At 42.9% G+C, this 11,537-nt stretch overlaps 2 protein-coding genes across 2 annotated transcripts; one reads left to right on the top strand and one right to left on the bottom strand.

Moving 5' to 3' along the window:
• Positions 1-3: 3 nt before the first annotated feature.
• tlr1 (toll-like receptor 1) lies at positions 4-3,475 on the bottom strand. The gene is made up of 2 exons (XM_035669539.1): positions 3,248-3,475; positions 4-2,618 (listed from the first exon to the last, which is right to left on the bottom strand). Exon 2 carries the CDS (start codon positions 2,609-2,611, stop codon positions 209-211), a length of 2,403 nt encoding a protein of 800 aa, XP_035525432.1. The 5' UTR covers positions 2,612-2,618; positions 3,248-3,475; the 3' UTR covers positions 4-208.
• A 1,376-nt stretch (positions 3,476-4,851) lies between these two features.
• On the top strand, positions 4,852-11,397 carry klb (klotho beta). The gene is made up of 6 exons (XM_035668752.1): positions 4,852-5,911; positions 7,154-7,667; positions 7,769-8,037; positions 8,150-8,406; positions 8,535-9,466; positions 9,965-11,397. Exons 1-6 carry the CDS (start codon positions 5,147-5,149, stop codon positions 10,390-10,392), a joined length of 3,165 nt encoding a protein of 1,054 aa, XP_035524645.1. The 5' UTR covers positions 4,852-5,146; the 3' UTR covers positions 10,393-11,397.
• Positions 11,398-11,537: the final 140 nt, after the last annotated feature.

Below are 11,537 nucleotides of genomic sequence, written 5' to 3'. Positions count from 1 at the left end.
GACATGGAATTATATGAATTATTACAAGGAATTATATGAATTATTACAAGAACAGTCTTAATCTCCAGCTCATAGTACAAGATTAATAATTATACGCCATAGCTCAAAAAAGTTAAAGTTAAAGGATACTTGAAAATGAACAACCAACTGTACCACACTCACACTTCCTCTTTCCCTTCCTTATCTTTATTAAGTGTTGCTTCCACAGTCACTCCTCTAGTTCTGTGACTGGTACATTTGGCAGGTCTGCCTGTAGGGCAGCCCTGAGGTTAGCCCAGAACAACCTGTGCTTGGCCCTGTCCTGAGGCCACTCCAAGTATGTGTGTCGGCCCATCATGGACTTCAGCTGGTAGTACTTGGATGGGATCAGGTATTGAGGCAGAGGCTCGAGCAGCACCAGCACAACGCTGTCTGAGCCTTGAGCAAGGCGTTGGTGGCTGGCAAAGTACAGCTCATAATGGCACCACTCGCTCTTTACGAAGTGACCAGAGAGCACAAACACGGAGCGTCTGCTTTTCTCCACACAGTTGATGATGTTCTCAACAATTGTCTTCCCTGGCACAAAGTTTTTCTCATGATGGCAGATTCGGAGCCCTCCGGCGGGGCCTTCAAGGTTATTGAGGAGATAATTGTGCACCCAGTCTGCGTCATGCTGGCTGTAAGACACAAAAGCATGAAACTCAATACCCACCAGATCTTCGGGTCGAACTTGTCGAGTTCTGGCACGATGTTTGGCTCTGGTCCACTGCCAGATCATGCCTATATACCAGGGAACATCCAAACGATGGCACAGGGACACAACTGCAATAATCATGACCACTGCTGGGCACAAGATGGCGGTAGCTAGAAGGCCAACATTACAGGACACCTCTGGGATCGAGATTTTGTTCAAGATGGAGTTTCTGACTACCTCTGGGTAGGTGCAGTGATAGCCCAATGGCCAGCTTAACAGTTCAATTCCTGTGTGACTCTTTTCAGACTTGATGCCAAGACTTATGAAACTTCTCAGAGCACAGGTGCAGGTGAAAGGGTTCGAACTGACATCCAGGATTTTCAGCTGGGGGCAGCTTTCCAGTTTGTTCACAGATGGGGCATGGAGGGAATTTGACTTGAGCAGAAGCTCATTCAGCAAAGGAAAACCATTACAAGCTGGCAGGTCCCGCATCCTGTTAAAATTTAGATTCAGAAATGAAAGGTTTTTTAATTCCAAGATGGTTGATGGTATTACAGAAACCTGGTTGTTCTGAAGGTCCAGTATCTCTGTTCCTTTTGGTAGACATTTAAAAACCAAGTCTGTCAGGCCATTAGACGACAGATTCATATTGGTGATGTCTGGTGGCCAAACACATTCTTCAAGACCATCATAAAACAGAGAGTTGAGGCTGAGGTCCAGATGTTGCAGGGACTTCATGTTTTGCATGCGTTTGCTCAACAACTGAAGGTTCTTAAGATTGTTACCTACCAGAGTCAATTTCCTCACATTACCCAAATTCTCACATTCAACTCTTTGTTGACCCTCCACTCTGGAGAAGATGGTGTCAGATAGAGCACAAAAGGAGAAGTCCAGCTCGAGGATAGGACTCTGCAACTTGGGGCACGTCATGTGTATGATTGAAGTCTCAACAAGTGCTAAAGTCTCAACTGGCTGATTCATAAAAAAGTTGTATACAGCCTCCTGTGAAAAGAAGAAGGAATTCACCACTGCCCTTCTGGCTGTGAAGGACTTCATTTTAGATGTTTCAACCACCGGAGTGTCTACATAAGGCAATTCAGATATGATCACATCAGAGGCACTCAGATGGGCAATAGATGTACGCAGAACCGTATTTACATAGTGAGTTAAGTCGGCCCATGTGATTGATATGTTGGTGAGATAATGATGTGATGTGTGGATCTCTGCTCTCTCACTCATCCGCCTACTGAGGTCTTTGTAGCCTTCTGTCAAATTTGTCAACTCCACTTCAACAAAGAGTGACAGAGCATCAGCAAACAGATCACAGCCCATTATTTGATGCCCAGTGAAGGCCATCTGAAGCCTGTAAGCATGAACATCGTTCAGACTGCCTCTTTCATAATCCAGTGCATCCTCAAGGCAAAGGGTCAGCGTATGAAGCTTCACTTCCGCAATATTCTTGAAATCACCCATACTGATATTTTTTGCTCCAAGTGCTAATCTCTCCAGTTTTACTAGGGAACCGAACTCACTCCCCAGTGTCATTGTGAGAAACACATTGTGGGTCAGATTTAGCACCACAAGGTTCTGTGTGTGGAGGAGGTACTGCTGACCTGTCAGGTTTGTCAGCCTGTTGTGCGACAGGTCTAGATTCTCCAAGAGTGGCGTGTCGAGGAACGTCTCTGGATCGATCTCCTCCAAACTATTCCAGGAAATGTTGAGGAACTTCAGAAGAGTGGTGTTTTTGAAGTCTCCTCGGTGAAGCTGCTGTATGTGGTTGCATGAAAGGTCTAAAATCTCAGTCGTCTGGGGCAGGTCTCTCGGGACGGAGGAGAGGTTTTTTGATGAGAGGTCTACGATGTCGTCAGGGGATAAAGCACTCAGCTGGAGTCCCACCAACATGGCTGTCGCCCAGAGGGCAGTAGTCACAGGCCTCATTGTTTGCCTGGGTAAAAGTAAGGAAATAAACATTTGTGTTACTATTGATACATTCACCCAGTTGCAGGTTTAATAGGTGCACTAAGCCTAAATTAATTCAGTCTAATACAACAGTCCTACAATAAATCCTTCCTTCATCAAAGTCATAATTTAACTTTATTAGAGAGGTATCAACTTCATGGTTATTTTAATAGATGTAATTTGTGTTGCTGTTGAGCTGTATTGCCTGAAACTGGTGTTCCTGTTATTTAGCATATCCTCATTGATAAAAATAGCCTTAATCAAAATGGTAATGGCCAAAACAGTCAGTTCCACATCCTCACATCCCGCAACAAATTTAAATATAGATACACATTTCTTTAAATCCATTGTCACATTTTAAATAGTCAATTGAGCAAATAGAGTTTAATGCAAAGTTTTAACCATTATGTTTCTAAAGCGTTGTTTTATGCTTTTCTAGACTTTTGTTTCCGTCTGTTCATATTGACTTGTGTGTCATCTCAATCTGAATAGACCACGGTGGTAAAATACAATTTTAAATAGATGAAATAAAACCCTAAATAAATAAATTAAAGTCTTAATACAACCAAATACAACCGCTCTACAGTTCATAGACAGAGAAAAGAGTGCACTAACCTGTACTGAAGTCAGATGGTTTTTCAGAAGAAGCTTGTGGATTTGTTGAGTTTTCAATGAGTTCATATGTTGCAGTCGATCATATTTAATTACTTTCCAAGTCAACAGTCACATGAAGTAGCTGAAGGTATCTGTGCTCAATATGTGCGATTGTCTCAGTTGCAGAGGTTCAAATTTACATAAATGACGGTCAGAATCTGCCCCCGTTTGCTTATTTATACAAGCTCTGCAGACTCTATGGGAATGGTGCAGAGAGGATACACATGGAAATGAAAGCAATTCAATCACATTTTTTTCTCTCATACATCCTCTTTTCACTTCCCTTTTTATTTACTGTACAGAGCTTTTTACTGAAGGAAATGTCTTTATTTGTTACGCTTCATGATAAGATGCTTGTTGCATAAAAACATGTCAATATTAAAGAAGAGAGAACGTATTTAAGTCTACTCAGTTATTGGGATTTAAATCTATTACAATTTGAATAACTTACTGTTCTTTTTGTGCTTTTATCAGTTGTGCTGTGTTTAAAGTTGTCAGTCCTCTGTTCAATATATTATAAAAACACTCATTCACACAAAGCACCAAGGGCATCTTTCCTGTAGTTTTATAGCCACCATACTGAGGTCAATCTGAGTGGTAGATGACCATTTCCCAACTCAATTAACTTAACTCCCACTAATGCCTTAAGGCAGTGTGTATCCTGGGCAACTACACTGTTTACTCTAGACGTCTATAGACACTGCCTTTAATGAAGAAGGATAAGGAAGGTTTTTTTTGATGGGCTTTGACCTGTTTCATTGTGATTGGGAGGCTTTATCAAATACAGTCACACAAACACATGCACACACACACTTCCCAGCAATGTTTTTAGTCTAGCAGCACTGCTGTTTTCTTGGGTCACTGACTGTTACTCATGTGGCAAGTGGAGCTAAATTGAATAAGGTCATACAGGCTGGTGTCACTGTTCTCATCTGGCGTGGTTTGATCAAATCTGGGAAGATCACTGCGGAGGTGCTTAGCAGCTTCTGGCCATGAGACAACAGAGAACAACCTGTTTATTTTCAGTTTTAGGCTGCACTGCATCGTGTCGTCCCCCCTTGTTTTTCATCTGAAATATCAAATGGACATGAACACAAAGATCACTTTTCACATTCCCGTCTGATAGTCATCTCTCATACAGTATGTTTTTGTGTTAAACAGCAATGTTTATTAGAATTTAAAGGATCGATTCACATTTCTTTGCTGAATTCTTATTGGAAAAATGAAATCTATTAAATGAAATGTGAAACTTAGTTGGGTGAACTTAGTTCAACAGGGGTGAAAAAACGCGATTGTGGTAATTAGACTGCAATGTGAACTACTTCTTAGTCATTGAACTAAGATCAGAGTACAAGCTAATTATTGACACAAGAATGTTCTTTACAGCAATCAACAGCACGTTTAGAGCTGTGTGTGTATGTCCTCACAGCTCAGTAATATCCTCTTATCTGTCGATCCTCTCTTTTTCAATGGTCTATTTATTATATAATTGAAAGATTAGTGTTTTTGGAAATTACAGGTAAAAACATTTCACCGAAAACCTCTCAACAATATATTAATACAAGCGTGTGAGGATATGAGTCAACCTTTGTATGAACATTATGTGGTAGGGAGGGGCTGAGTGAGAGCACAAGTACACGGAGGGAGAGATAGGGAAGTCTGACCAGGTCAGATGGATACCGCAGCACCTCGACGCTTCAGATGTTACTTTCTCCTGGCTGTGATCATTCTCGTCTGTCCTCCACCATCATGGATCTCTTGTTTGTCACAAGAGGATATATATTAAACAGAGCAATTGGTCGGACTGACACCAGCTACCCTCTTCAAGTGGATTTCTGAAACAAGGTAGACTCCTTCAGTATGCTGAACCATCCTCCACCTCCCACACGTCAGTGCCTCTTACTCTCCCTCTTGTTACTGGTGTGTGGTTGGAACAAGGCAGCCTGTTCTTTTGGGGAGGGCAGGAAGCTTTGGCAACAGCCCAAACTGGACCCTATCAGCAAAGACCAGTCTTTCATTCATGACAGTTTCCCCTCAGGATTCCTTTGGGGTTCAGGGACGTCTGCCTTCCAGACTGAGGGTGCCTGGGATCAGGAGGGGAAAGGCCCATCCATATGGGACCATTTCACCCACTCCACTGTCAGTGGTAATTTGACAACCGAGACTGCCGATGTGGCTAGTGGCAGCTACACTCGCTGGGAAGAAGATCTGGAGGCACTGGAGTATCTGGGTGTTAGATTCTACTCTTTCTCTCTCTCCTGGCCCAGGATCTTTCCTGATGGGAATGCCAGAGGTCAGCCAAATACAGCTGCTGTGGAACATTACGGCCGTCTCATAGAGAGGCTTCTGGAAAAGAAAATTGAGCCCATTGTCACTCTCTATCACTGGGACCTTCCACAAGTTCTTCAGGAGGACTATGGAGGCTGGAGAAACGACACAGTGGTGGGATTGTTTGAAGAGTATGCTGCCTTTTGTTTCCGGACATTTGGGAGCCGTGTTAGGTACTGGCTCACAATGCATAATCCATACCTGGTGGCTGTACAGGGGTATGGTACAGGTGTGCACGCTCCTGGAGAAGCAGGGGGTCCCGCTAGCTCTCTCATTGTGGCCCACAACCTGATCAGGGTAAGTTAGACAGGGTGAGTTGATTAATCTGTAGATGAATATAGTGTGTACTCATATTGTGCTTAATCTGCTTGGCTGTAAATGACAGTATATGAAGACATTGTCTGTGGACATAGTCTGTAAACTTTGTACTGCAGCTCTATCAGTTTATGATCGTCAATGAATGTTTGCATCCTTCAGATGATTTTGAGGTCACAAGACTGTGAAGCAAACACAGACTACACCAGTGCTCAAATAAATTTTTGTTGCAAATAAACTAAATCAATAAAGACTATGAAGTTTGATTTATTGGGTTGCAAGATATAACTGGTGCAGCCAAGTGCAAAGTGTTAATGTTCACTTTTTATTTTTATTTTCTTTGCTGATCATATTTTATATGGACAGGTTTGTGATCAGTAAACAGGACACTTAAAGAGACATTGAGATCAAAGTCCACCACATCAGCACTTTTGTGCTGGAGAGAAACCATGTGTCACAGGAAGTCATGGAGATATGCCTCATTAATAATCAGTTACGGTTATGCAGTGTAGCACAGATAATATGTGTATAGCTAACATTGTGAAGATAGTATGAGCAAATAGTAATTCTCGGGTGCCTAATAGATTTCATGATTACACTATTACATCCGCTAAGCTAATTATGTTTGTTCCTTATTTATCTGTTACTTAGCACAATATCTCAAGAAATGATGCACAACTTTGAATGACATTTTGTGGAAAATGAGCCCACATTAAGACAGGGGGGAAAGCAATTATTATTTTCTTATCAACAACTGAATTTACAGTACTTAAATAAATACAATCTGTTACACTGTTGTCTCTCACTCTGTCATTTAATGCAGACCTGGATCCAGATTTGTATTAAACATTTATAAAAGTATCATTAAAATAACCAATTTAGAGGTTTGTGTAGCTATCAGCAGAGATAGGCACTCTGTGTGTGCTCTTGCAGTGTTTTAAAAGCATGATAGGCCACTTTGACTTCACAAGCACAGGTGTTACTAATAACATTAATGATGCTTCTGTTCCATTCAAGTGACAGTGAGCCAGTGTGCACAATACCAGGACCCCAAAACGAAAGCTAAAAATGAAATTCTGCCATTATTAATGTTTTTTGCACCTGTGCTTTTGTTACTGTGACATGTCAAAATGTCTTCTTTGAAAAGGGCCTATTGTACTATTGTGATTGTGTTGTAGATTACAGTACAGTCCATCATAACACTGTGTCTGCTGTGATTTCCAGGCACACGCCAAAGCATGGCACACCTACAACACCCACTTCCGTCCAACTCAGAAGGGTAAAGTATCCATTGTTTTGGGATCCCACTGGGTTGAGCCTCAAAGAGGCCAAGCCACAGATGCTAATGTTGAGCTTTGCCAGCAGTCAATAGAGGCTGTCCTTGGCTGGTTTGCCAACCCTATCTTTGGTCATGGGGACTACCCGGTCTCTTTAAAAATCAAGCATGGGGCCCTCTTGCCGACATTCTCTCCTGAAGAGAAGCTCTGGGTGCAGACAACAGCTGACTTTTTTGCTCTGTCCTTCGGGCCTAACAACCTCCGTCTTGGCCGGGGCCTGGTCCACTATGGGCAGACTGTGACCCCAGACCTGAGGCGCATACTGGGCTGGATAAAGCTAGAGTATGGAGATCCGAGGGTGCTAGTGGCTGAGGGAGGCTGGTTTTCTGAAGCCAGTGAGGGGAAGGAGGACACAGTGGCCATTTACCTGATGAAGAGGTTTATCAACCAGGTCCTGCAAGGTAAGTAAGGAAAAGGACAACCAAATAAAATGTAGACAATGTAATGAAGTCAGTAAAAAAAAAAATCCTTCCACTTTTGATTGCTGTGTTTTCTTTTACAGCTGTTAGGTTTGATGGTGTGCAGGTGTTTGGCTACTCCGCCTGGTCATTGGTGGATGGATTTGAGTGGAATTATGGCTTCACTGTGAGGAGAGGCCTTTTCTACATTGACTTCAGCCAACCAAACCGAATCAGGACCCCAAAGACCTCTGCTCAGTACTACAGGCGTGTTGTCGCTGACAATGGTTTCCCCAGTGATGAAACCACCAGAGATCTCAAAGGCCGTTTCCCCTGTGAATTTCACTGGGGTATTGCTGACTCCACCTTACAGGTAAGAAAAAAGAGAGTTTGAGAGGACAAAAGAGGGTTTTTACATAATAATAATATTTTTGTTATATTTAGCCTGATTCTTATTCTTTTATGTCTTTTTTTCACTATTTTAGGTCCACTTCTACCCTTTCTCACCCCAGTTTACTGATGCCCATTTGTACAGCTGGAACCTGACAGGAGACGGATCATTACGTCCAGTCCCAGGAGTGACGATGCACACCAGACGAGCACAGTGCACTGACTACTTGGCTATCCGTGGTCATCTTCGCCTATTTGTGTCCACTGGGGCATCTCACTACCGCTTTGCCCTAAACTGGTCTCTGATTTTACCCCAGGGAGACCTCTCTAATGTGAACACTGAAGCTCTGAGGTAGAAATACACAAACACACAAACCTGGACTATCACTATTTAATTTCAATATCTGACTCAGTCTCTCTTTGTGTTTGCACACATTAACTTGTGATGCTATAATCCTGTTTCATTATTACATTTAAAAGGTACTACCGCTGTGTCCTGACCGAGCTCAAGAAGCTGGACCTGAAGGCTGTCGTTATTCTCTACCACCCCACGAAAAGAGTTCCAAATCTGGGCTTGCCTGGGCCATTGCATGCCTCTGGTGGTTGGCTCAACAGCAGCACTGTGGGGGCCTTTCAGGAATATGCAGCACTGTGCTACCAACAACTGGGGTCCTGGGTTCCATACTGGATCACCGTCAATGAGCCAAACAGACTGGTAGATGTTTATTCCAGTGGGGAAGAGAGACATCAGGCAGCTCATAATCTTCTTCTGGCTCACGCAAAAGCCTGGAGGCTGTATGAGAGGGAGCACTCCAGTCAACAGAGCGCACTAGTATCCCTCGCATTACATGCTGACTGGGCCGAACCTGCAAACCCCTTCCTGGACTCGCATACAGCAGCAGCACAGAGATTCCTTTTGTTTGAACTTGGTCGTTTCTTGGACCCACTGCTGGGGACTACATATGAGGAAAATCATAGCAAGGGGGACTACCCGCAAGAAATGAAGGCATACCTGGAGGAGAAAGCTAGAGTAATGGGCCTCCCGGGATCTCCTCTTCCTAACTTTACTGAGACTGAGAGGGAGGAGCTGAGAGGGACATTGAGTTTTATTGCCCTGAACCATTTTACCACCCGTTTGGTCTCTCCATATCCCCACACACAGGCCAATTTTCAGCAGAAACAACCCCCTGATCATGATTGTTTGACACTTTCTGACCCCACCTGGCTCTCCTCAAGGCAGGGGCAGGCTCTTGTACCCTGGGGCCTGCGGAAGATCCTAAACTGGGTGAACCAGAGATATGGAAGGGCCCTGCCTATCATCGTCACAGCCAGTGGGGTTGATGACCAGGCTCCTGTGGAGGACAAACTCAGGCAACACTTTCTCAGGCGTTATCTGCAGGAGGCCTTCAAAGGTGGGACATGCATTATTTAGGATCCTCCATCTCAGTCACTCTGCCAATATGTAATGTTACCCTTCAATCCGATGCTCTGTGTGATTATTTTTTAGTAGGAACAAAATGCAGTGTTCAGGGTGTTGAGAGAAAGTGGCACAGCTCCACAGGTAATACAGGTTTTATGGTCATATTGCTTCCTACCATAAAACCCAGACTTAATGAGAAACCATGAAGATCATAAAAAGAGGAGGGGAAAGAAAAACAGTGTACAGTGACAGTGTTGATGAGCTCTGTGTTCATACTTTGCCCTTTATGGCCCTTAGCTAACATGTATTTACACTGGTGTTGTTTTCTAACATGGGTTCACCGTTGGGCATGTATTCTTAACATTTGGTTTGTTTTTTTAAATGTAAAATACATATATGTACGTATATCTGGGTGATTCATATTGCTCAGATTGAAGGGTTGATGGGTGATTCTTATCTTACTTGCCTCCTTTATTCTATTTGTCTCCAGCTAGCCAACTAGATGGAGTCAACCTGCAGGGCTTCTACGTGTGGGAGCTGCAAGATCGACACGTCCCTCAGTTTGGCCTCTTTACCTCAGCCCGCCACCAATCCAAAGCCAAAGCCTCCATCATTGTCTACAGAGAAATCATCACTCATGGCGGTTTCCCTGGGGATAACACCACGCAGACCTGCAGGTTTAGTCAGCTGCATGAACCTTGCTCTTTATGCGCGTGGATGTTCAAGAACAAAGCGATGCTGGTGTTTGGAGGTTGCCTCCTGATAACAGCTGTAATGCTGGCAGGGCTTGTGATCTTTGTCATCGTCACCAAGAGCAACCAAACAAAAGGCAGGGGGAGGGGGGTGAACAGGATGAGGAGGAGGAGGAGGAGAAGGGAAGGGGTTCCTGTATGCTCATGTCCACCTGTTAAGCGCTGACTGTAGAGACAATGACGCTGTAATGTAGCAGACAAACTGTGGGTGGCTCATTGACAGAGAAGATCTATAATTGTGTCTGGTCCAGTAATGATTGTATATCTGCTTGTAACAAATGTGTGATCAGTTTACCAACAATTACTGTCAAGAAAAAGTGTCACCATTAGTTTTACTGTAATAAAGGGTTATTGTGTTAAGGTCAGTGATGATTACATTGTGTAGTTCAGACTAAAATGTAACTTTAATATGATATTTTATATGGTAAGTTCAGGACAGATTTAACTGTGGGTTGCGCCAATTTTTGTAAAAACGTATTTTCAAGTGGTATCCACTTTACTCAAACACAAGAAGTGTTTCACAGTCACAGACTGTATGAATCTTCACGGGACAATGATGCCCCCTAGTGTCACAGTTTGAAGCTCTGAAGGAACAAAATGAAAGACGGAAGGCTTTTGATTAAAAAATGGGAAGAATACCAAAAAGGTACCATGTAAGCTCACGTGTTAGTGTCCAGCAGTGTCTGTGATTGTGGACCACTGAGATATTGCATTTCAGAAGCTGACATAGCTGTTGGCAGTGGCTCAGCCTACATTAGAGTACACCTGAGCATGTAACACACCTGGATGAGTTTTCTGTCTTAATTGTGCTTCTCTGGTCACTTAAAAGTAAATTTAATTTCAACTCATCGTTGTCCTTATTTGTCTTCAAAAGCATACACCCCATGATTCCCATCTTTGTATGTATTTGTGTATATGAGAGACAGACACACCGGTTTAACTGGGATCATGAGATGAAAAGGAGCTGCTTGCTGTTAACTGCAGCAATGGAAAGCAACTGACTCTTAAAGGTTGACAAGACTGCATGTGATACACACTTTAGACTTGAGAGCTGCTTACTTTAACAGTGTCGCCCAACTTCCTCATTATTTTGAGTATAAGTTAGTGTTCAAATAATAATAATAAAATGCAATCTATTAGTTATTGTGTGGAAAACCCCTGTTTACTCTCAAGGTTTTGCTCCAAGATGCATTAAAATCTGATTTAAAAACGACACGCTGACCTTATTTTATTTCCAATATATATACAATTCACATGGACATTAGAAGGTTTTAAAAGATTTGAACCACAACAACAACAACAATAATAATA

Source organism: Morone saxatilis, unplaced genomic scaffold (genome assembly GCF_004916995.1).
Source record: "Morone saxatilis isolate NCDOM2014 unplaced genomic scaffold, NCSU_SB_2.0 Contig22, whole genome shotgun sequence".
NCBI lineage: Eukaryota > Metazoa > Chordata > Actinopteri > Moronidae > Morone > Morone saxatilis.
Note: the sequence above shows the minus strand (reverse complement) of the source record. Positions and strands in the feature narration are given on the sequence as shown.

Coding starts and splice junctions, on each gene's coding strand:
- tlr1 (XM_035669539.1), bottom strand. CDS start 2,611: ATGAGGCCTGTGACTACTGCCCTCTGGGCGACAGCCATGTTGGTGGGA.
- klb (XM_035668752.1), top strand. CDS start 5,147: ATGCTGAACCATCCTCCACCTCCCACACGTCAGTGCCTCTTACTCTCC. Junction 8,038..8,149: donor TTGCTGACTCCACCTTACAG/GTAAGAAAAAAG, acceptor TCACTATTTTAG/GTCCACTTCTACCCTTTCTC. Junction 8,407..8,534: donor GTGAACACTGAAGCTCTGAG/GTAGAAATACAC, acceptor TACATTTAAAAG/GTACTACCGCTGTGTCCTGA.